Source organism: Nipponia nippon, unplaced genomic scaffold (genome assembly GCF_047370975.1).
Source record: "Nipponia nippon isolate SJK-2023a ecotype South Korea unplaced genomic scaffold, ASM4737097v1 scaffold_2, whole genome shotgun sequence".
Lineage (NCBI taxonomy): Eukaryota > Metazoa > Chordata > Aves > Pelecaniformes > Threskiornithidae > Nipponia > Nipponia nippon.
The window spans coordinates 34,578,425-34,604,707 of record NW_028262336.1 but is presented as its reverse complement, the minus strand read 5'-3'; the positions used below and the strand labels follow the sequence as shown (position 1 = coordinate 34,604,707).

General features: G+C 43.5%; 1 protein-coding gene across 1 annotated transcript in view; it reads right to left on the bottom strand.

The window, feature by feature from the left end:
- The window catches only part of UMODL1 (uromodulin like 1), a 57,174-nt gene that overhangs the window by 13,710 nt on the left and 17,181 nt on the right, over positions 1-26,283 (bottom strand). The window contains exons 5-15 of the mRNA XM_087758906.1: positions 25,043-25,235; positions 23,939-24,088; positions 23,038-23,157; positions 21,084-21,338; positions 19,527-19,639; positions 17,179-17,398; positions 13,459-13,596; positions 12,173-12,907; positions 8,901-9,013; positions 2,012-2,225; positions 350-487 (exon numbers count right to left, since the gene is read on the bottom strand). Of these exons, the coding sequence (XP_087615032.1) occupies positions 350-487; positions 2,012-2,225; positions 8,901-9,013; positions 12,173-12,907; positions 13,459-13,596; positions 17,179-17,398; positions 19,527-19,639; positions 21,084-21,338; positions 23,038-23,157; positions 23,939-24,088; positions 25,043-25,235 (2,389 nt within the window). The remainder of the gene's footprint in view (positions 1-349; positions 488-2,011; positions 2,226-8,900; positions 9,014-12,172; positions 12,908-13,458; positions 13,597-17,178; positions 17,399-19,526; positions 19,640-21,083; positions 21,339-23,037; positions 23,158-23,938; positions 24,089-25,042; positions 25,236-26,283) is intronic.

The window sequence follows — 26,283 nt, the reverse complement described above, 5'->3', positions numbered from 1 at the left end:
TTACCTTCTCTATTACCTCTGCTGTCCCCTCTGCTACTGCTAATGAAAACAACTAACAATCTTGACAATCCTATCTAATTTTAATGGCAAATATAAGAAAACAGAACTGTTAAAAGAACCTTACAAAGACAGCATTAAATATTAATATAGTAAACTCTTATGACAGAGTATTACAGTCAGAAATACTTAAAGTCTACTGAAAGATTTTTCCTATTAGGATCCAGCTGAAAACAACAAATCAAATTCATCCCTGGCAAAATTTCAAGACCTGTGGCAAGCGTGACCATGATTCAGTAAAGATCTGATCACTAAGCATTGTTAGCCACTAGATAATAATTTTTTTTTTTGCCTTCACAGCTTCTTCCAGGCCTTTCTGGATGCACGTCAGCAAATCCTTCATTGCAGCTGCACTGGTAAAACCCAAGTGTGTTATGGCATGATGCATCCGGGGAGCAGTCATCTTCTTCACTGTTGCACTCATCATAATCTGTTGGGTATATTAAAGCAAAAGGCAGAGGTGGACAGTGTATAAATGAAAATGTGATGGTTCTGAAACTGGAGCATGGTCATATCATCATGATATCATGGTGGGATTACACCTCTTAGGTGTGATACGCTACCATACGTGTCAGGCAGCTGCTGGGTCTAGAAGAGGTGGGACAGTGGAAGCACAGCCTAGAGGGCTAATTGCAAGGCACTGACAAAACCCTCCAGGAGCTGTGCTACCAATGATGCTCAGCAGATACTTAAATGTAGGCACCCTGCTGCAGAGCTCCTGTCCTCCTAAACTGATCAATAGCCTGAGGGGATGCTTCTATCCCCAGGGGCTTCCTCAGCTGCCTCCCCCATTCCACACTCCTGAGGAGATGGTTAGTAAACACCCAGCATGAGTGAAGCAGGAGGTTTGTGTGACTGGCCCAAGTTTCAGTCTAGTTGCTTTCTTAATTTTTACCTGGCCCAAATTTTCACTTTTGAAAGTAAAAATATGCTTTACTTCCCTTTCTCTTCCCAAGGTCTAATTGTAACTGTGCAAATAAGGACATAACACCATAAGTGGGAGTCAGAAAGCAGCACCAACCACCTGCTGTATGGGGACCTGTCCCTGAAACAAACCATTTGTTTTAGCACAGGTTTGAGGGGGGCACGCACTCTACAAAACACTACCATGAGATAGTTGTGATCTTACTAATTAACAGGATACGTAATTTTCCAGATTCACAGCTGTAAGATCAACAGGCAAAGAGAATGTACAGGGCAGACCATATACATGCCTCTGAAGTCATTTTGCATGAGATTCTAATTGACAGCTTATAAAATTATTCTTTGGACAAATGTATCATGTTAAGGATATAGAATTTGCTATTTTTTCCAGAGATGACACATCAACTTGTGAAACAGAATTCAACGTCAGTTAGTCAGGAGACTAATGTTTCTTATTAATGACTTAAATTACATATAAAGGAAAAGAAGTTGTACAATCGGCCATTGTGCTGGTCTTGGTAAGGTGTGGACTTTCATCTGAACTCCCTACCCACAGGTGTGTGAGGTAAACATACTCCCAGTGCAGAAGAATTCACATGTTCATTTATTTGTTTCTTGAGGTTTCTATCACATGCAGAATTATCAGTGCAAAGCAGAGGGTAATGGATTTTAAATAGAGCTAGTTATGTCTGTGTACAGGCACCTGTTTCCATTGGTAGCTTATAAAACCCTCAATTTGTGATCACTGTTTCTAATGTCTCCCTATCTTCTTCTCTATAAAATTAATGCTAGCTATAGGCAAAAAGAGCAGTTGGTTTTGTCCTTTCGAATCAGGAGTACCTCACTTCTTATTTCACCTTTTGATGTTCTCTGAAAAAGCTTATTAGATGGATAAGCAGGAGCAATATAAGGAGAGAGAATGGCTTTTCATCCACCTATACAGCTACCTTCACCTCAAAAAATAGATTAATAATAGGCTTTATAACCTTTCTAGTTCTGAAGAACTACTGGGATACAAGCTGCTCCTTACCATTTATGGAGAGATTGCTCTTGTCAACTGTGAAATAGGAGCTGTGTTCAAAAGCATCGCGAAAAGTGGTGATGATGTAGTAGATATTCACATCCTCTGCAATCAGTAGATTGAAACTTACCACTGTGCTCCCATTAGTAATACCCGTTATCAACACTTTAATCAGACCAGCATCCATCTGCTGAAGAACCTCAAGGGGCAGAGATTTATGTACCTGGAATAAAAACAAAATGCATGTGGAGATGGACAGATAGAAGCAATTACATTTTAGGCTTTGTACACTGCCAGAAGAGAGCATTATGTATTACAGTTGTGCTTCATACTCTGGAGGGAAGCAGCAGCAAATTGACCTTTTGCTTTATAACGTTTCCACTCTACAGCAGCTGAAGGATATCGTATATATTTAACCATGAATATTAAACGATCTAAGCAATTAAGATACCTCATCTGTCATTTGGCACAGGTCCTTGCCTCTGATAACAGCAAGGGAGGGAGGAGACTGCAGGGAAACTCACATGTTCTGCCTCCTAAAATGCCTCCAGGGAGAGGGGCAACCCAATACGAGGAGGAGCTGCCAGTGGAAGTGGAGAGGTGTCCTGACACTCCACGCTGCATATATGTCTTGGAGGGCTCCCTTAGCTCAAGTGTGTTACAGCTTAGAGCAGACCACCCTCAAGCCTTTCTTCACAGATGATTTCTCACCAGAACCAAGCAAATAAGCAAAATTCTCCTGCTTCTCATTGACTGTAAACTTCCCTCTTTTTAAATGCCCGGACCAGGGTAAAGAAAACAGAGAGGTGTTTCATGCCATCAGCACTGCTACACAACTCAACCTCTCATCAAGTCAGTCCTCAATTTGATTTCAGAAATACTTCATTAAAGACTTTCCTGAGGAATATCATATTTTTTCTGCAAATTCTGACTGTCATTGGGGCACACAGCCCCTACTCACGGTCCTCCCTGAGAGGCCAAGAACAGGGCTAGGAGGTGGCTCTGAACTATTTTGAACAGGAACTGTCACCCTCAAAGTACTGCAGCACCAAATCACAGCTGAACTTAGGGCAATCTAGAGAAATCAATAAAATAAATGTCACGGTCTGTACACAGTGACCTTGGAATTCAATAGCTGACTAAGAAAGAAAATGCCACCTTTTTCAATGCGCACTGAGCCTTATTCACGATAGTCCCCGAAGCATCCTCCTTTACCACACTGAAGAGCAGGATGGTCTGCTTTCTGTGGGATGGGAAAACACAACGCTGTGTGAAGTTTTGTATCATCAGCTGGGCTGCTCAGCCTCTCTGCCATCCAGCTCAGATGGAGACACCAACCCCTCTCCAAAGAGATAAACAGACTGGAGCTGCATGTTCAACCTCTTCCCCTTCCACTCTCCAGGGCTGTGTGGTACCTCTGGAGGGCAGCTGCCTGTGGGAACATCTCCCTCTCTTCCCACAGGAGGGCAGCCCGTGGGGTAGGGCACCCAGGCATACACAGGAACCCGGGGGAACATACAACAGTTTTCGCATTTCCAGCACCATTCTCCTTCATCTCCAGGCCCAGCACCAGCCACAGGAGGAGCAGACACAGGTCAGATAGCATCATCTCATGGGACCAACCCCAGACAAGACACAAGGCTAATATTAATTCAGCTTTAAAGAATATATTGAGAAAACTTTATACACAGAAATACAGACCTATTTCTGAGAAACTCACCACAAAGAGAAACTGGTAAACATCCACAAGTGCTCCCCTCAGTCCTTTTCCTCTAGTCGCCCAAACAAGGGGTTCGATAAGACTGTGCTGGACTCCCTGTCTACCTGCATGGCCCAAGGGAAAGCAGGGCAGACACACACACAGAGGTTTGCATGCCAGGTCTTGCCCCAACATCTAACCACAATGCAGGCAGAGTGCATACCTGAAGACTAGATGCCAGGATAAGCACACGCTGTGCAATACCATCCATCAACGTCCTGAATTTTCCCATTAAAATTGTATATTTTTTCCCTTTCTCCATGAGATGCTCACAGATCCCCTGTATTTCTTAGTATCTTTCACGTGTGTCTGAGAAGTCTTTTTAAATTCTTCCACACAAATAAAACGCGCAGCAACAGAAAGCATGGGACATAACTCTCAAGCCTGCCTCAGGCAGGTAGTACAGGCTGTTCTGAGCTATTGGTATTAAAATTGCACCTAGCAACTGCCAGCAAAAGTGCAACAGGAGACTGTCCATGGTAAGACAGCAGCTCCCAGCAGCACACAAAGGACAAATCCCATGCCGTCCCTGTCAATCCTCCTGAACCTGCGATACACACAGCTTCCTTCTACATAGCAGTCACTAGCTTCAATGCAGGACACAGAGAGATGGAAATAGACACAGAAACACCTAAATTTTTGTGATTTCTCAGCATACTTGCTCTTTGCCTTCACCCTCCTATGGATGTCAGGCGCCCAGGAGATGCCAGAGGAGAGGAAGGCACAGAGCAGGAGACCAGCCGCACCGTAAGGGCCAGATGAGCAGCACTTGGCCCAGGTGAGAGCTGGCACATCGCTGCCCTGTGCAGGAGAGTCGCACCTCTTTCCCAGCACCTTGCCCTGCTTTAGGCCCTCTCTTTAGGGTAGATCGCTCACTTCCTTCCCTCGTTCAACTTCCCAGAGAATTAAGGGGGCAGGCAGTGGCTACGTTGCAGTCACCTCCAACCCCTTCTTCCTCTACACATCCCCTGCAGGAAATATCTGGAGCAGCAGGGCTGGATTTCAGCCATGAGTTTAAGGCAGAGCTTGTGTCAGTGGTGGAATGCTCAGGGATGCAGGCAGTGACTCCTACCAGGGAGAGCCCAGGGAAAAGACAAGGCAAGGATCAGTGGTGGGAGCCAGTGGGAGAAGCAGCCTCATTTCTCTTGCACCCACACACAGAGCTTATGCATTTTCTGCTGGATTCTCCCAGGTGACCACAGCTCTTGCGAACCTATGTGCCAAGCCTGACTTACCTGCCTGCAGTGTGTTATCTAGCCCCTACTTACTTGCCTGCTATGTATTATCCAGCCCTGCAGATGGCCCCAGATTTTGCAGACATGCTGCAGCTCTTTTCTGAGTTGCCAGAACTGATGTGTGTTGCATGTTCTTGGTAGCAAGGTAACATTGCACAGAGCAAACCCCCTGCATGCACCTGGAAAGGGCTCCCACGCGCCTGGAAGTCCCACAGAGCATACCTTGCAGTGCCCCACGGGGCACACAGACAGAGCCAGGAGGATGGGAAGAGCTAACTTCGCTACGAAAGCCTGGGCAGACCATAGACTGTCCTTGTCAGCCCCAAAATCTCCTATTTCACCAAGCCAGGGGGGTCTTGGGCCCCTTCTCCTCTCTCTTTCAGCTGTTTCACAAGCATGTACTGAAAAGTTGGAGGTTAGCCCTAAGATTTCATCTTTCATAGTTTTTGTCTGAACTTCTGGACATTAAATACACATGCCTTTGACATCCTCTTAGCCCATCCCTATGTCACCAGTATACCCTTCTCATCTATCTCCTGAAGATTTTATTTTATTGGTGCTTCTTTTTACCTAAGGCTTGGGAATTTTTTTTTGTCTGGGGTTTTTTTTTTTTTTTGGTTGGTTGGTTTGTTTCTGTCCTTATTCATATTTTTCCTCACAAAGCAGCATTCAGAGCTTGAAGAGTGTCAGGGGAGATTCCCTGTGTATGTATTTAGCCACTAGATGACACTACAAAACCCTTTATCCAGAAGCCTACGTGATTCCACGACAGGTACCACACCCTAGGTTAACAAAATAATGGTTGATGAAGTGGGGCTAGAAAAAAAGGAAAAGAAAGAGTGAACTTTTTAGAAGGAAATATTCAATATATAATACCCTTGAGTATGAGGCGTTTTTCTTACTAGACAAATGAATTATCTTGGGATCCATTATTGTATCTACAATTTCTGTAGCACACAAAGGAAACACTAGCAATGCCAGACCAGGAGAAGTTGGTATGCCAGAAGAAGAGCCACAAGAAAGGGAGACAACATGAGCAAAGTTAACACCAGCATTGAGGGAAGGGAACGTCCCTTGCTCAGGCAAGAAAACAGGAGGCAGATAAAGTCCAAGTTCAGGACCAGATGGAAGCCACGCTAAAACCTATTTAAGGGGATGGCAAAGGCCGATAGGTTTTTTGAGCAAAAGGAAAGTGGCAGGCTCAGGCAGCCAGGCTCACCCACCCTATGGGTGGCTGTGGCACATTTGGTGGGTTTTCTGGGTCCACCCCTCCATAAGGCCCAGGCAAAATGTCAACAGCTTGTTGGAGCTATTGTGGGTACCTGGACAGGAGCTTGTGTGGCCAGCAGAGCAGGGAACATACTGGCAGTCTGGAAACTGGAAGTAAGTAGTAAAAGGTACATTAATTTGAACAGAACCCTGCATGAAGCCTGTTTTTTTCACTCAAAGAGAAAAAAAAAACATCCCCGCTGTCTGTGCTTTGGCTGCACATTCAGACAGAAGGTACTAGAGCACACATCTGCCCAGCCACCATCACCAGCAGCTTTAAGGATGTCCCAAATTGGGGATAGACTCAAATTAACAAAAGGGGTGAAATTGCACTGGAATAATGAAACTGCCTTAATCCCTGTATCAACACTCATTCCACATTCAGATAGCTTTAACTGCAATCATTTTAAGTGTACTAAGCTACATCAAAGGCTATGTCACTTCCAAAATGAGGGGGTCACCTTGATAAGGCAATATCATTTATTAGTTTCACACCTTTTGTCAATCAGCTAAGTTTAAGACACCCAAATTCAAAACAATCTTTTCCACTCAGGAATTTAATGCATCTCAGTGAATGCATTTTCAATGCAAACCTTTTGTTTTGCTGATTCATTTTCTTGAGGACAAGCCCTAGCTGACATGATATTCTTCTTGACTGTTGCAAAAGACAGGCTGAGCAAAACCCAAGAAGACTAAAGTACCCTCTCACCCTTCACTATGTTGTTTTTCAGTTGCATTGCAAGGAGGATGGTGAAACTAGCCTGGACAATGACAGTGCAAGTTGTCACATCAAGTTTTTATCTCATTCTCATCTACACATTATTTAAAGGACGGTATTTCCATTTGCTGTGCTGCCAATTTAACCACACGGCACTTAAGTGCTGGGGCAGCTCTACGCTAAAGAACATTATACACATTAGGATTTATAAATCCCCTGAATTGTAGATGGTGACTCCAAAGAGGTTTAAAAAAAAAATCTCTGGCAAAGTTTATTTAACTGGAACCTGATAGTGCTTTTAAAGCCCATGAAACTTTCCTCACTTACTTTAAAGGATGAATTTCTGGCCCTTATAACCTGAAAAGAAAACATACAGATCTTTTTGCTTTCCTAAACTTCCTTTTCTTTGGCATCTAGAAACATAACGTTTGTAATAAAACACTCGCAACATGTTTTGTCGTGTACAGTACCTATGATACTATAGCCTATATACAGTGGCTCAGAGGCAGAAGGAATCAACGCAAACACATCTCGCTGGCTGATCCACAAAACCGGTGTGCTAGAAAAAGGAGTTAGTTCCTTATAATCACAAGTGATCATTTTCTACCTGAAACTTTGAGAACTCAGTAAAACTGACACAAACTTACTTTAGTTCCTTTATGTAACCATTTTACAAATTTTCCAAATATATTTCTATTGATGATTTTCTGGATTAAGGTACCTGACTGAATAGCCCATGAAGAAAATATATTCATTTTAGTCCATTTTAATACTATGCTATTCCAAAATAGCCTCGGGCAGAGAGTGATGCTGAATGAGAGTGAGGTCAGTGGAGAATTGTTCCCTTTTCACTTTGCTAATCATGTCACTCTCATTTTGTGACTGCTTTTCCGATGTGACAGCTTGGGGCCAAAACAACTCCAAGAAAGCTGTGCTCCACTAACACATCCAGAAAGGTGCAAACCAGTAACGACCAGTGGGAAACTTATTTGATATCCAAGAAAACATCTTGCACAGCTAGACGGATCACGCTTTTTCCTCCTTGCAGTCATCTCTAACTCCACGCTGGCCTGACTGCTGCCCAAACACACGTCGTTGTCAGTGCGCAGGTTGTACAGATTGTAACTCTGTACACAGTGAGAGTTTGGGGAGGCTTCTGCAGGATTTGAAAATTCATATGATTGATTGTCAGAGATGGATTTATCATGACAGTTATCAAGGCCTCTAAAAACACAGACAGTTAAGGGGAGATAGGGAAGGCAATAAAGAGCTCAGCCTAACCAGTGGTTTTCCAAGCACAGGTGTGTTTGAGTAAACACCAGCAGGAACAAACTTCTGATAAATTCACTAAGAAATTAGGAGAGTAATACTGTCAAAGGCAATGCCTGACAATTATGAGAGCATTAAAGGCGCAGCTGATATCACAGTGTGCTTTGATATCCTGCGCTCTAATTAGAAGTGAGGGCAGAGGTGACTTACCAAGAAACCACACCCTTTCCAGATACAGGGCTACAAAAACAAGGACGATTATAAGAAATCTCAGCCTTAAGGTACTATGACAAGGGGTAATAGCAATCATACAGTTCATTAATATACTGCTGTGCAGGGCAAGGATATCAGAGCACTTTCCAAATATCCATTAACTTTTCACCACATCCCTGGAGGAAATCAATAAGCCAGTACAAGCAGGTCTGAGAAGCAGAGGAAATGGAGGCACCAGAGAATCGCCAAATCCTGATCTCACTCTAAAACATGTCTGCATGCTTATGCTGCAGTCTCAGACAGTCAGGGGGACTCAGACCTTACAGGTGTGTCAAGGAATGCACATGTGGCATACAGCCTTCATGGGAAAAAGATTGTACATATGGTTTCATTGAGACCAGTAACAGGTCACGTCCTTCTTAGCCACTTACTTACTTCATCAACAAAGAGCTGTGCAAAGGTTTGGTATTCCTCACTGCTTGTATTACTAAAGCCTGGAGAGTATTTCACATTTGTTATCCGTACTGTGCCACTAAGTTTCTGGACAGCTGCAAAGTAAGAAAAAGACAATTTAAATAATTTTAAATTTAAATACATGTTCCATAGACTGTAGTCCATGGACAAGTGTGTGACAGTCACTGGCATGCCTGGCCACACAGGGTATGCATCAATTCGTAACAGCAGAAGGCCAGCCCTCTGAAATGTAGCCAAAAACCCAAATACCTAAACATAGGTATCCAGCACCTTAGTCTGCCCTCTCTGGCCCCTGGATGCTTCTCAAGAAGGACACAGACCTCCTGTAGGTCTTATATCTGACAGCTCCATCTTGGATGTTCCGGGGCATCTGAAATGTTGCTCTATGGCTACGTTCAGGCACCTGAATTGCTCTCCTAGACTCAGCTAGCTGTCCCAGCTCCATCTACACGCAATGGGGCAAGACCAGTCCCTCCAGAGGGCAAGTCATTCCAGCACCAAGGTCTTCCTTCCAGCCTCAGAGGAAGGCTAAACTGCTGCCTGAAGTTAGACATCTACATTTCAGGCAGCTACTGTAAGATGAGATGAATCCCAACAGGGTGTGTGCTTCCTCCCTGAAGTTGTATCTGCTGAATCACACTGAGGCAGTTTCAAATGTTTTAGGTCATTTCTCACTATCACTGGTTTTGGCATTGTTACTACAGACACTGAAGGTGATCACAAGCAGGAGAGAAAGGGCTTCTCAAGACATGATTCATACCCGTAGCATCCTTCTAGTGGCTAGCCAGGCAAGCTGACTGCCATCACCCAATACTGTGACCATTGCCAGCCAATTATCTTCACACCACCTTCCAGCTGCTAATAGATCATCACTCCTAGCATATCAAGATTTAAAGTTTCAATGTTTTATATGAATATAGGATAGTCTTCACCAAAGACTTCAAGAACTCTATCATCTAGCTAAGGATTCGGTTTACAATTGTTTCCAGATCAAGTTACCAGTCTTTACTTTCTGGTGTACCAGCCTGCTTTCTTCCCTACACACATCTGTCCTGATTTCAACAGTATATAAGGCACCAGGTTCCAGCTCTGAGACTGTCAGACTCCTATACTGTGTTTTAGTCTCCCATATTAGCGGCTTTTTCTGAAGCAGCAAGAATTGAAAAGCAGGACTCTGCATAAACTCTGTGGGCCATATTACATCAAAGTTGGTTCTTGTCACATTGGGGACAATAATCCTTTGTGCTGGGACAGGTACTAGAAGAAAAGAAATAGTCATCAAGTAAAGCTTTGCAGGGGAGAGAAGAAAGTCATGTCTGCTTAAAGCAGCCACCGAAGCAGGCTTTCTTTATTCCAGCATACTTCTGATCCCAAAGGAACCCTCACCACCAGTGGTCAGATCAAAGAACTTGGGCTTGCTTTTTGCTATGGCTTGTCCTGTCATGTGAACATAGGTATTTAGGAGATAAACCACATTCTGTTTGATGGTGAGAGGGGAAAATATTCTGAACAATTTTCGAACAACAAAAAAAAGTCTGTATTTAAAAGACATGACAGACTATGAAGAGTTGGCTTAGGTTGACCCTCCAGGTCAGAGATGTTGCCACAAGGAGGAGCTATATATTAAACTTCACCAAACATGGACTTTTGCCCTCTGAATTTCCTGCTCTGGGCTAGTGAGACATCACTATGGTGGCTCTTCCTCGTGTTCCCCAGGCATAATCCCTTCATAAGCTTCTTTCCCAGCAAAAGCACTTGGCTGAATATTTGATTCATCAGAAAAAGAAAACAAGTTTTTATAAACTGAAGCTGTTTGTGTAGAATTCTTCAATTTGTTTTCTAGTTGGAAGAAAACAACCTTTGGTTTTTGTCAGTTAAAATTAGCTATTTTGATATTTTTTTAAAAATTAACGTTTTCGTTTTCATTAAAAAAAAAAAACAAACCACATTTTTTTACTCTTCCCTACATTGAAAGGGGGCAGAGGGAACACAAGGCAAAGCAGTAAATGAAGCTTTTCAATTCAGGTCAACATGTTGTTTGGTCCAAAATTTTTTGTTTCCTCCTTTTGGCCACCGGAGTCCCAAATCAGTTATTTGCCCGGCTCTGTTCCCAGGTCTCACCAATGCCAGGCAGAGTGAAGGATACAACATGAAGAAGAGAAGACAAAAGCTGAACAGGGGTATCGGCATGGCTGCCCAGAGCTTAGCAGGACTGGAGAAGTGGACACTGTGGCACTGGTGCTCAGGACTGGTGGTACAAGAGAGGCTGGAGAAACAGCAGAGCTGGCCTTACATGGCTGAAAAAGAGGTTTTCCAGGGAGAAAGGAATGAGGGAGAACGAGAAGTGGGGCTGGATGAGTGGAGACCCCCAGGAACAGGAATCATAGGGGAGGCAAAGAGAAAAGAGCAGAGGTGAGTGGGTTTGGGATCAGAGAGATGTGAAAGGCATAAGAGGCAGAGTAAAGACAAGCAGAAACAAAACTAAAATAGGTATCACTAACTAACACACTAAAGAAAAAATACTTTTAGTGATGGGCAGAGACAGCAGCATTCCTATCCCAAACAAAACCATAATTTAAAGACCAAATCTGATACTAACCTTGAAATATGATTCAGCTCCAATCAACAGAAAAATCCCCTAATTAGCTGCAATACATCTGCCCAAACCCAAATGGATGAAGCCCTCCCCACCAGCCTAATTACTCTCAATTACGGCTTTTGTAAAAGTGGCTCACAGGTTTCCACGCTGCTCCTAACCCACAAGGGATTTGTGGGGCTCTGCCTAATCCATCCTCTGTTGAGAGGAATAGCAAGGCAGGTCATTTGCCTTCCCAGGTCTCTAAGGTAACTCTACAGGCAGCTGCTGCTGCAGTACCCTGGTGGCAGAGCATGCAGGAGAAATCAAGATGTGTGGCAAGAGGACAAGCAGCATATGTTTTGATGAGCCATGCTCAGTGCACTGTATGATTTGCTTCATCTACTTTGAGATGAAGAAATGTAACATCGATAAAACTAACTGGCAAATTACCAGAAAAAGAAATTATTTTCACATGCTGATTTAGAAAAAGTGCCAATTCATGCAAGAAAATAATTTTAACATAGACAAACTAGTTTCAGGCGCCTTCATCCCAGACCACTGATTCCAACTATGTATCTCTGGACTCTGAGTGAGGCTTTGCTTCTCATGCAGCTGAGTTACCCTGCGTGTAGGCCCCTGCCGGATGCGTACTCACTGCGGTCCATGGCTGGGCCTGGCATTGGGCTGGGAGCTGGAGAGATGCCTGGCAGAGCTGGTGACCCCAGGGCTCCAGCGTATTTCTTGGCCCAAGTGCTGTTCTCTCTTGCCGTCTCTATATGTGCTCTGAGAGTGGTGTTGAGGGTGGGAACGCCAGCATCTCCTGTGGCCAGCAGAGCTGTACCAGGACCACCTTGAGAGCTGGCTTGAGGCACAGCAAAAGCTGTGTGACTTCTAGTGGTAGCAAAGGCCGTTTGATTTGGAAACACCAGAAACAGTGAACTGAGTTGCTCTTGCCCAGCTGTGCCCATGGGTGCATTTGTGAGAGCAGCCACTCGCTGAGATGCACCGGGGGAAGCATCTGCCACAGAGCTTTGCTGCGATGGACTTACGGCTGCCCGCCAGTCTGCGCTCACAGCCAGTTCCTTGCTGGCTGCAACCCCTGTGGCTGTGGGGCTGTTGTCCCTGCCGAAGCCCATCTGCATTGCCAGGCCTTTTCTCCAAGGGGCTGGAGGAGTGCTGGTGGGAGAATGATCGTGGGGCACTTGCTTGTCACCCAGAGGCCATGCAGCAGGAAGGTGTACGATGGTGTTCATCTCAGAGCGTACAGCAGTCACCATCTCGGTGGTAGCAGGGGAAGAAGGGGCTGCAGGGCTTCCTTCTTCAGGAGCAAACTCTGTGCTGTTTGTTACTTCAGGAGCCGTCGTTTCAGTGAGAGGGTCCACAATCTCACCTGCAACACAGCAAATGCACATTGAAATAGGACCTGAAACTGGATGAGGAGGCACCAGGGTCTGACCTGAAAACGGGGCTGAGACCACTCAGCCACATGTAATAGCGTTACAGAAACAGGTCTTGGATATTTCATTAACACGTTGTAGCACTTGTGATTTTATGGTGTTGAATCTGGTTTGTGTCTACAAAAAGAAGCAGATTTGATTCCTGGGTCTCCTCTTCTGGTTGGGAGGGCATTGATCATTACAGTGGGAGAAAACTAGCCACAGACATACCAAAAGAGGAAAAAGTATGTGTCATGTTTCTCAGCAGTCCATCATTAGGCTAATCAAGAAGGATCTCAGAGAGATTTAATCTGAAGACACATTAAGATTCACCTTCATGTTCAGAGGCAGATCACATATATGCCTTCAGCCAGAGACTGCAAAGGTGCATCTATATACACGTTGCGTGCTATATAAACAGTTGCAATAAAAGCAGAGGTAGAAAAACACAACTTATTCCAACCTTTCATGGCGAAGAAAAACTACATGCCAGTCTTTTGCTCACCCTCACAGTTTCTTCCAGGTCGGGATGGATTAGTATCCATGGTTGTCTTGCATCTGCACAGATACGAGCCCATCAAATTGATGCACTCCGCAAACACAGAGCAGTCATTCTCGGCATGAGAAGCACATTCATCCCAGTCTGTAAGACCAAAACCAGAACATCAGTCAGACTTCCTCCATTCTGGCTGCAGTAAGCTAGAAATAATCATAAAGTAGTCCTTTCTTCAGTTTTTGAATTTATGAATTGTGGTCTTCCTTTTTCATCGTTTACCTGACAGCCAGGCTCTGAGTGATGCAGAACACTATCTGTGGTGTTATGCTCTCACATAAAAATCAACCTTTGTCCTCGTATTCCGAAAAATATTTTCTGCAGGTAAAGACTTCTTTAATAATATTTTTTAGAAGTAAACATTTATTTGAAGTGAAAAAAATATTGTAGGTTTGTACTATAGGTATATCAAAAGCATACATTATACCAAGTTCTGCATACATTACCTCCAGATACATCAGGTAATGAATAGATCTCTTACCACAAGCTACCAGTAGATAGAATATTAAATAGACACTTAATCCAAATAATTTTCTGCTTCAAACAAAAGGTAAATGCAAGTAACTCCCACAAGAATCACTCTTCAGTTCTTAACAGAGGAAGCGCTAAGGGGAAAAACTCTTTTTAGAAAAGATTTCTTCTCAAAAGTAATACTGTAAAACCGTGACCCTCTTTCCAGTAGTCTCAGAAAAGAGATCCTGGTTCATCAATGCAGGAATATGCTCTAAGGGTGTTCCTTATGTCTAATTTCAGCTGCTTTGAATCAGTTAGAGATGCTTCTTTCATGGAGTTATAGACCTATTTTATTGCTGAGTCTCTTCACTCTTGAGGGATTTAGATCTGAAGTCTTATATTACCATTCGCACCCTGTTCCAGCAAACATGGAAAGGCCAAGTTAATGCTTTGGAAATGAATAATCTCAGTGAATCCCATGCGAGCCCTCCCTGTGTGCACTCCCTTGTGCATACAGCTTCACTGCCTCAGGGCCGTAAGTGAGGGAGAGCAGAAAACTAGATTGAAACCTGTGCCTTGGGACAAATAATTCTGATGAGAGGCTAGAAAATGGTTTTGAACAATGCATTATCATAAGTGCTTGTTCTCCAACACGCAGAGGTTAATCACTGTGATTATTTCTTCGAAACAAAGGAAAGTCCCATTCTAGAAACAGAAAGTACAGAGCAGGCGTGTGCATGCACACACATGCGTTCATCTTTCTGCTTGCAGACAGCCTTCTCCTTTTACTTCCTTCCAGCTAATATTTCAATTCTTTTTCCTTTCTTCCTCATTAGATAATTGTTGCATCCATGATTGTTTCCATTAGGCGATTTCATGTGCCTATGGCCAGCATCTGCCTATTATGTTACAGCCTAAGCCACCTAGAGGGAATACAGAAGTATGCAGGATTGACTGAAGCACCAGCAATGAAAGTGCTCTCATTAATGCCTTACTGTGCTATGAGGTAATTGTGACTCTCAATGGCTTCAAACACCATCTGAGAGATGCTACCGTGCTAATTGCCAAATAACTTACATTCACTGGCTCCATTGTCTCTGAGGGTTTCCTTTCTCATCACTTAGCATGGCTTTTTAAGCAAATTCCTTCACCTCTGATGGCCACATTCAATCACGTGTCAGGCCAAAATACTTACGTTCTCTTCTCAGTGCTCACTGGCGCTAGTACATCACTCATGCACATACATGCACACACACACTGCACTTTTTTCCTCTATAACCATTACATCTCAGCCAAGGTGTGCTCTGTGCTCTCTTTCTGCACTCTTGGCATCTCTCTGGCCTTTCACGTTTGGCAAGTGCCTTCCCCACACACACACCTCAACCAATAGTCCTACTCCAAGAATTATAAAAGAAACACCTTTGTGTTCACTCTGATTACCCATTATACCTGTAAGAGGTACATGCAATGGGTAAAAATCTGTGAAATTCCTTGCCTAATGATGTTGCAGATGCTAAAGGTTTGCATGACTTCACGGGGTGCCCATGGAGGAGAAACTCAAAGAAATAACTTTGGATTCAGGGAGTCCTGGAGCTGAAAATAGTTGGTGGATAAGAGTTTTAGTGAGAGGAATCATCTACCCTTGCTGTATTCTTACACTTCTCCAGGAATTGGCTCCTGGCTGCTACTGAGGATGTGATATTGTGCTAGATGAATCTTGGACCTGACTCAGCACACATCCCTTTCTCTTTCCTTACCATGCCTCACAGAACAGACAGCCATTTTAGTGTCTCTATTAATCATGGCAGTAAACGTAATAATTTATGAGTCTACAAAGAGAGGTGTAATTGCTCCACTGCCTTCATTTGTGCTATCCCTTCTGACTTCTCCTCCTTGCTGTTTCAAAGCTCTGCCACTGTCACTGAACCAAGCACGTAGCCTTTTGGTGGCCTGGCTCCACAGAGGATCCAGGTGGCATTGCTCCATTGGTGCAAGAGGAGCTGTGCGGGCTTACTGCCAAAGGGCACGTCCCAGGGCTCTCAGGGGTCAGGAAGCCACACAGCCCATTATACAAACCTTTCCTTCATATGCTGCACTCCTTTGCCTTACGTTCCACATTTGTCTCTAGGAAACTATTGTCAGACAAATGCCTGTTTGGGCAGAGCTAAGAAATAGACCCCTTTTCTCTATCCCTAAGGAGGAGTTGGCTGTGCTCCTGGCTAAGAGTGGTGCTACTGGAAGCCACCTGGCTTTCTGAACATAAAGTAAGAGTCCAGAGCTATTGCCTTCTTCCCCCCCACTGTTTTGGTCTCAGGATCAATAACATTTGTAAAGTATTTTGGCACACATCAGCATCTTGCAATTCAGTATCTGCTACCACTGTAGTCATTTGTAGGCTTTGGGTGCAATTTGTCTCTTCTGTTGTCTTCCTGTCTTGTTCCCCTTAATTTCCATATGCTCTGCAACTCTAAAGGGAGTTTTCCCTGATCACAGTAAATAAGTTTTTAAAGACTTAATGCACTGGGGGAGAAGTATAACCCATTCTGTTGGCTTTGGCAACTCTCTGAACTCTGGCTGGCTCTGCCAGCTGGGAAACCTGAAGCCAGAATTTAGTCCTTTGAAGATAAAAATGGTGATTATTGAAGATGAAACAGAGGCCTAGTTTAACATAAATTCCATACGTGTTTCTTTAGTCCTGTTCACTGAGAGGACATTTGGGAATTTCTCTGACTGGATTTCTATAATGAAGATGTTAGATTTCTTTTCTTAAACCCTGGCCCAAATGCAGCCCCACAGCCTTGAAGCACAAAACTGTCTAGAGGGCATGTGTGTGCTAAAGGCTACAAATATTCCACAGTAATCCTATCCACAATTCAATGCGAGAAAGATATGGCAAACTTCCAACTGCTCACAAGGAGGAGAGAGGAAAATTAATAGGGAAATCAAGGGCTCCACTCCTCCTTAAACACAGCAGAGGGAAGCAGTGCCTGCAGGTACTTGGGGACAGCCAATGCTCCTTCTTCTGATCCCTTCTGGGCTTGTGGATAAAAGCCCACGGAGGAGTTCTCATGTTGTGGTTTCCCCTCCAACAAGCCACTGTAAGCTCCACATACTTTGTCTCTCTATAAAGTATTTTTCATGAAGAATGCTGGTGATACTGTGTGTAATCAAAATACAAACCCCATTTTGTTGTTTGGAAAATTTTTTTTTTTAAATTACCTTCTACTGTAGTGTTTTGCTGATCCACCAAAAGCGCAGAGCCATTGTACAGGTAAGAAAGCACCAGGGCAAATGTGGAGGCATCGACTGGGAACTCAGGGTCCTGCACAGTGATTCTGAGCCTTGCAATGATACTTCCAGCTTGCAGGGATTCAGTCTGCACTTTCAGCTTCCCAGATTTATATAAAGCAGAAATGTTGTCTGGAAATGAATTTTCAAGCTGAGCAAAGAGAGAGAAGCATCAACAATTAGGAACCCAACAGGAATAGCTCCTTTTAAGACTGAACTGTGGTGGTACCATTTTAATGATTTATATATGCACAACATAGAAAATGTTGTAAAAAGAAAAGTTTCAAAGTGTTTCAGAAATCTTACTTTTCAGAGATTATTGAGGCACAGAGAAGTGTGAGTCTCCTTGGTGCACCTAGGTACCCTTGAAAATGGTACCCATCTGACCACTGGTCTTCTTACGAAACAAATTTCATTTTGGCTCAAGGGAGCAGAATTCCTTCTGCCCCTGTTTGCATGCAACACAGCTGAATTGGCCTGGTAAGTCTGCATGTGTCAGACCCTTGAGGTTAGCTCTGTATGTCACGTAAGATTTTTGTCCCAAGCCTCCTATATATTCACCCCTGGACTCCCAGACACTGGAACGTGGTCATCTCCACTGTTGCTGGAGCAGACTCTGGCTTGATTTTGGCTGCTACCAGCTAGCAGTCCCCTGGCAGTACCCAGGTAGAGTTTGACACTTAGCATCGGCCAGGGGCCAGTCCCAACAGGCAATCTGAATGTGACCACTGTACTTTGAAATACCCAGCTGCACGGATGCAGGCTGGTTTGTGCTGGCTGTTGTCAGTGTCAGCAAATGGTTCAGGATGTTTCATTTACCAGCATGGGCATAGCTTTAGCTCCCAATGGTTATTTGAAACTCACCAGTCCAACTCCAGCCTGCAGCCGAGTCTAATGACAAAGAAATCTCAGGATGAGAGACAAGGAAAATGGGGGTGGATAACTTCAAGAAAATGTGTTTGAGACAGCACAGCTTCAAGGCAATATCACAGCTATGGTTGATTATCAATCTGGTAAGTAGACACATCAGTTGAACAAATGCTGTTACTCTGAACATTAAAGCTGGCATACTGCTCTCAGTATTAGAGCTGTGCAGGAGCTGGCAGTTTTGCCTTACATCTCTAGAAGGTATCTCCGTGCTTGAGCCTTTTGTTCTTATGTACAGCTCAAAGCATGCCTTTGAGCATGCAATGCAGCACCATAAATCAACACAGCTTTGCTCCCGTTCAGCCAGAGTTTGCTCCAAAAATTCCTACAAACAAGCTGTTTAACTGGTCTAATTTCAGATCAAGGTGGGGTGGCATGAAAAACGGAGAAGAGAAGAAGTGAGAGAGGGATGTTGTGCTCCCAAACACCCAAGGAGGCAGAAGAAACACAGATGGGCAACGCTCTTTTTCCTTCCCAACCTCATGATGCCAATTAGATCTGCATTAGTCTCAGAGGAGATTCAGTGACAAAAGTCCTCCTGCACAACAAAAGCAAACAATTTGCAGCTATGGGAAACAAAACCATGTCAGGAGGTTCAACTTGCAACTTCTTGTGAGCAAACGCTTCTTCTCTGCTGCCTTTGAAAGTATAGCTCCATTATTGTTTTTTTTTCTCAGATTTATATACACATGTGTTTATGAGTACCCCTTTGTTTTGGGAAAGTCTAATTTCGGATGGAGATTCCAATTCCTCTGTATGGGCCCTGTTTTCTGCAGCAAAACTGTAAGAGATTGCTGCATCTGAAATGTCTTCCCTGTTTGGGAAGCTGAGAGCTGGTAACAGACTTCATAACTTAAGTTATGGCTGGTTACACCTGAGCATGGACAGTGACTACATGTGCACATGCAATGAATGGGGCTGGAGAAGAAAGCCTGACCCAGTCACTTTTCCTTAAGAAGAGCGAGCTTTGAAAGCAGCCAGGCATTTACTGAGGAGACAGCACTGAAATGAATGCCAGCAATGTCATTTCAATAACCCATTAAAAACCCTCAAGTCAATTTCATGTGAGTTTATTTCCAAACTAAAGATCCAAGGAAAGGAGCCCCTGTGGTATGTCTGCATTTTTAATTCCTTTACTCTTCTGCAGGGGAAAATTCTGATTGACTCCATTGCTAATAAGGCCAAGGGCTTGATCTGTTTAGTCAGTTGCATTTTGTTTTAATTATAAAGAAAGGTCACAGGAAACAGTATGATGATTTTTAAGGGATATTTCAGGCAGGCATAAAATCCTCTATTACATTAAATAAATTCTAAATTGAAAAAAAATATATACACAGATATTTTAGCATTACCTCTGTAAGCAACAGTCTTGAAAATTCTTCATATGCTAAGCTGCTGGCATTATGGAAATCATCAGTGAAGTTGTAGTTGAGAATCCTCATAGTAACACTGAATATCTTGGCCTCTGTAGGACACAGTATTAAAACACACACTGACAAAGCAGAAGAGGAAAAGATTCAGTCAAAACTGATGTACCCAGACCAAAATCTCAGATGATGGAGGGAGAAGGGGGGGAGAAGGTTGAGAGAGTTTGGTATTTAACCAAGAAAATAAAGCCAATACTCTGCTACAAGCTTCCTATACATTGAGAAGATGCACTTATATCAGGTCCATAAAGATATTTAGGTGCTTAATTACAACTGCATGAGAACTGGGTATACGCATATCCTTGTGGACGTGACCCTACATAACTCCTGTGTTTGAGTTACATCCAGGGTTGAATTGCCTGTGAGCTCATCTCTGGTCCACCAGTCACAACTATTATTTTTTTTCCTGATTTAGATGGCATGGCTGGTATGACTGAAAATAACAAAAAACAGTGCATGCCATTTCTCTGTCTGGTAAACCCTGGCAGGTAACATACAGAGTATGTATGTGAGCCAAAACCCAGAGCCAGGGAATCTATTAACCACTTCAACCTATATAAAAAATCTGAGGCTGTTACTCTTTGGACTGATCTTTGGAAAACTTTTCTTTTTCTCAAGGACTCCAACTTCTTACTCTGAAGTTCAGCCCCCTGTTTCTGTAACCACTAGACCTCCTACTTTGCCTCTGTAAAGGGAGTAGTGTCCTTCTGACCCTAACTGGAATCATCCCCCATCTGATCAAAGGGAAGGCTCTTATGGATAAACATAAACAGCAGCATTCTCACTGTGGCTGCTATTGAATAGTTCAGTGCCTGTTTTTTGAAGAAAATGTGGAGAGATTTATTTCTTTATTTGCATGAAGGCTTAGGAAATAATTTAAGGATAAAGGAAAGGCAAAATTATGCTTGATCTCATATATGCTTGAGATCTAGGGTCTCAGGGAGTTAGCATCACTAGCTAATTGAACAAAATTATGCAGGTATTCTGCAAGCTTTCTTACACAATTCTTGTTATTTCCTTTAATCCTGGTCACTCACAAATATTCAACCAAGTCTGACCTTCGTCTGGGCACTCTAGTTAGCTCAGCTGAGCCCTTGACAAACCAGTTGACTGGATTTCTCACTGGCCACAGCTGTCGACCAGGAAAAGTGGGGCCTGATGGAAGATGGGTGGCAGCAGAATGCAGTGCCACACACACACACACACACACACACACACACACACACACACACAAAAAGTATTCTAGCTTAGTCTGATATCTGTAATAGTCTGAGTCAGCTCCAGCACTGCTTTATCAACTAAGGCTGGAGTTCTGCTGCCTGATAGTCTGGATTGCATAAATGCTGGGGTAGAGGAGAGAAGAAGTGCTGAAGGAGGTGGAAAATGGAGTTCAGGGAGGATCAAACGGATCATTGCTGAACTGCAAGTGAGTGGAGAGAGAGAGAGAGAGAGAATTTTTTTTTTTTTAAAGTGGCTATTTACCTGTTTTAACATTTTTATGGGAGATGCTGGTTTTTCCACAGGTTTCATAGCTGATCTCTACTGAATACATCACACCTGCTTCCAGTCCAGACACGTCCATTTTCATTTCCTCTGTCTTCAAGTTTCGTATAATCTCTTTGCCCTTGAACACTTGGACTTGGAAAGTATGGTTCAGAGTAGAAGTGACACGCCAGGACATTTCAAAACTGTTGCTGGTAACGCTGAAGATTCGGTGGTTTCTAACTGCAGAGGGATCTATTGCAGTCCCAGGAAGAGTCATCACAGAAAAATCAACATTTCATGGTTAAAGCATTGTGCTACTCTAAATCCATTATAGACAAGCACTTTGACAACCAGTAGGGGAAGCTCCTTTTACATTACATCAGCAGAGATTCTGCCCCCCTCACAGTACCAGGTACCCTCATCCATGAACCATCCCATTAGGGTGATTATTTGGGTGCTTACTCTTTCTATTTCCTTTTGCTGTACCTATTTGTGTTGAGTCTCTAGTAACACTAATAATCAGCCAGTGAGCTACAGGTTCAAGCAACATAAATAAGTTTGGAATAGTGAATCTCTATACTCTACATATGTTGACACCTGCTGTGCCTCTTGTCACTTTAGCACCTCTTCTGGCAAAGGCTGCCTTGATTTATGCCTGGAAAAACCCCACAGGCCCCAGCTTTTACAGGCTAGGGGCAGAGTGGTGGGCAGCATTTCACCTATTCATGCCACTCTAGTCCAGTGCAATCATTGTCATGTCAATGGCAATAGACAGGAACCTTCAGAGATGATTCCTCTCCTCAAAGGAGGAGGAGGAGGTGTCTAAATTGGGTAGGATGAATTGCCCTCCAGCAAAGCCTATCTGTCTCCACCAACTAGAGAGCGAGTCCAGACCAGACATCTCTCCTGTAGACAGCTGGGGTCAGGTGAGATGAACATCACCCTCCATGCTAACCTAGAGACCATCACTTGCTGCTGCTGCAACTTAAATTCTTTCATGCTAATGGTTAGCCCGAGAAAAAAGTTCATTTTCTTAAATTGTTTCAATTGGACACAATTGTTTCCGGGCCTCTGAGACAGGTGGCTGCCGAACACCCCGAAAGCCATACCGCCCCTGCTCTAGAGGGACTTTGGTTTAATTCCTCTAGCCTCAGCTTGGATCATGAGTTGTGGATGAAGATCAAGAATATCCAGCCTGTCTCTCTGAACTAGGCAAAGAACTACTTAAAGCTATTTCCTCCCACAAGAAGAACAGGATGTTGCTATAAAAACATTGTGATAGCTCTCACCTTGAAAGGGCTGAAGGCACCCATATAAAGACAAATCTACTGTCCCTCAGACAGCTATCATGTCTAGGAGGAAGAGTATTCACAAAGGCTAAATCCAGTGTAGAATAGCTTTGGTCAACCTCCCTGACTCATGTCTCCCACCAACATCTTCACAGACTCGAAAGCAAGAGGCCCACATCCCAGTGGCTGCAGCCAGGAGGACCTCCTGTGGTAGGTAGCAGATTGTCCCATACCTTGTTCCAGGACAAGCCTGGGACATGCAGTGAGCTGGGCCCAGGGCGAGCGAGTGGTGCTTGCCTTGCACAGCCCTCACTGGCATGCTTCTTGTGCTGGAGGATTGTCCAGCACAAGCCCTGTGATGGGACCTGCACTTGAATGGTTCACCAGGCACAAGTGGCTTAAGAAGCCAGCACGGCCACCTCCACTTCCAGGAGGCCAGTTCCCTTCAGTAGCCATGTGGGCTTCTCCAGTGGTCACAGCACTACAGACCTCAATTCAAATGTCCCTCTCTCTTTCCATTTCCATAGGTGGACATTCATTCCAAATCTATTACCAGCTTCTGTGAACACCCTCCTGTAACTCAACCAGCCCCAGTACAAAGGGATCAAAGAGTGGCTGAATTAAAAGCAAGACAATATTCATTCAAATCCAAGGTTACTTACAGCAGCCAGCATCTGTAGCTTGGTTAGTCACGGACAAGAGACTTGAATTACTTCTAGACGGAGAACTATTGCTAGTGTTCATGAGATCCAACACTGAACCTGGAGTAGATGCTGCCATGCCTAGGGGAAAAAGAGTATTATCAAAAAGTTAAAGCATTCCTAACAAAGCAAATCCAAAATAATATCACTCATGCTTTCCACAGCTGAAAAGCAGCAATAGAATATAAATAGAACTGAAAATAAACATATTATCATATCACAAAAGCATAAAAGCAATACATTATCTTAATTTTTGAGATTAAAGGATTGTAAAATTGTTTTCTAACTAAAGCATTGAATCTGCAAGCACTTATTTATCTCATCATTATCTTTAAGCCTGTTAGCAGGCCTATTGATGTCTGTGGGCTGTAAGTACATGCCTCTATATTTTGCTGAACTGGTACTGCAAAGTATTATTTCACCATTGCCAAACTCCATATGCCTCCAGCAGAGGACCCTGTGTAATCCAGAGTGGGATTATACAACCGCTGAGTCCTAGCTGCAGTCACGCAGTCAAAATGGGAAGGAGAGTTCATGTACAAACAGCGTCACTAATGGCATTTCCCCAGGAGGCTGAGGAGGTGTGCTGACACCAAGTGACTTGCTCTGAGAAGCAGTCACGGTCTGAAGCTAGACGGTTTGGCAGGTGAGTGAGGACAGCTGAGGCAGAAGAAACTGCCAGGTACTGTGGAATATATACACTGCATTTCAATCAGAAATAGCTAACAGCTGCAGCATCTTCTCCCAACAGGAGGAGAAGGGGCACTGTGCGCTCTGGAAATCTTTGCCTTGCAGGTGGCTCCTCCAATAGACCACAAAGTCCTTCAGAAGTGTTCTCAGTATTTCCCAAGGTGAGACTTACATTTCTTACCTTCCTCTCTTGGGCTCAGCTGGTGAGGGTTGACATCTGCATGTCCGTGCTGAGGGTCGCAACTGTAATAACCCTCCAGATTTACACAGGTGTTTTTCTCAGGACAAGTATTGAATTCAACATAGGAACATTCATTGACATCTAAGAAGAAGAACACACCTTGCATAGATATTGATAGCAGCGTCAAGATTGATCTGCAATGTGTGTAGATCAGGCTCTGGATATGATAAATTCAGTGTAAATCTGCAGTAACTCTGCTGAAGCAATTCTGGGTGCATATGGGTGCAATGAAATCAGAATGCTGCCCTTCCCCGAAACTAGCCCCCATTCAGTTATAACCCTATCACTTTTTACTCCAGTTCGTTGGAATAAGAGGACAGTTAGTGGCAGCTCTTGCTGACAGTTGCAGGGTGTCATCCAAACCTAAAAGATGTCAGCAGCAGGGAAAAGGAAATCTACTCAGTGATTTCACTGAAAGTTGGACTGAGTTTTCAAAAGCAAACACAGAATAAGAAGTGATGACAACAGTGCTTATGGATGTGAAATGTTCAGATAACTACACATTAATAAGTAGATTAAAATAATTTAAACTAAATATATTCAAATGTTTACCTAACATTTAAAAAGTAGGTAGCAATACGCTGTAGTAATTAACAGGCTATAAATACTCCTTGTTTCATGCAAGCTACTGGAAGTAATACATATCTATAAAAACAGGCTGTATCTGCTTCCCAAGAATACTTCAAACACTTTTTTTAAGAGCCTGTTTAATATAACTAATGATTGTGCCACAAATTTTGAAGAAGACCATCTTTTTTGTATGAAGATGGTCTATGCTATGCTATTAGGAGAAAATAAATTTCATTGAGGAAGCAGGAGTATTCCCCTCTAAACTATTCACTCCAAAATAAATATTAACTATCTACAACCCTCTCCATCCTATAACGGATAGGTTAGGGCCACATTTGCAAAGTTTACAAGATTCACTGTGCTATTTTTGAAAGCAAATTGATAGTCATATAGATGAAATCCCAAGTGAAGATGGATAAAGCCCCCTGAAAAAGCTTCCCCCGTGACAGGATTATAATAATTAACCTTGCACTTTTGTGTCAATCACTTCATACACACGCTTCACAATGTCCTTCAAGGAAGAAGAAACCTCTGCTAGCGGAGCTGGCTGATGCAGTCCAATGAGAACCTGGGAGGCCACTGTTCCAGCGTATACTTCTGCATGGTTACTCTGGATATGGTGCACAGAGGCATTCAAGGGCTGTAATGCACCAGTAATCTGGAAAACAGGGGAACAAACACTTTGGTATCTCATTTCTTTATCAGCACAACTGTATGCCAACGAGGCGTAACCTACCTGATGATTATCATCATAATGTGAGTGTAGAAAACACCAATTCAGAAACCATAGCAAAGTGGCAACATTTAGGGCTGTATTTATGCAAGGTGAGCTCTTCTTATTATCACATTTCACAACAGAGTTACAGGACAGTAATGCCAAGCTAAGGGAGGCGTGGAGCTTCATGTCAGATCTCAAATGCTTAGGCAGGAGGATGCAACCCAGGAAAATAATGAAAAAGTCTCTCTGGCTTGTAATGCTTAAACATCAAAATCTCAATAGACAGAATATACTTCAGACATGCTATTACAATTCATCTGCAATAAAGCTGTCCAACACTTCTTCCTTTAAGCAACTAAAAAGACTGCTGGCAAAGGGAATAGAAAGAAAAAGAAGAAAATCAAGAGGCTGAGCAAGAAGGCTGGGACTAAGAGCCACAGAGAGACCCCAGGACTCTCCAAGTCATCACAACTGCAAGTCAGGGATCAGAGAAGGAACATAATGGTGGGCTAGGTAATAGGAGTCAGCGGAGCAGACAGGGCCTGGAAGACATTCCTCTGAGTAGTAGCTCATTGCAAAGCTTCAGTTTCTACTTCCTATTTTTTGAGCGTTTGGCTTTGCCATATCTTGCTTCAGACCAAGATATGAAAGTCTTGGTAGATCGTTGCCCTCTGTTCCTTACTATACAGTCACAGGACCAGGATTTCTCACTTTTTTAGGACACAAGAAGGGTGAATTCAGGTAGGAGGAAGAAGTAAATTCTTGCAACATCCCCATGCTACTGCTACTTTCTATTCTTCTGCCCGTCAGTGCTAGTTGATGATGGGAGAAGGGTTTCCTTTGCTACTAGCCCACTCCTAGGTGGAAACTGGGGAGGAGTAGAAATAAAAATAGAGAGAAATAGGGAACTGTCCTCTTGGGTACCTTTCAAAGGCCACATCCAAGCCTGGTTTTCTCCATGGCATGGTGATACGTACTAGGGAAACGC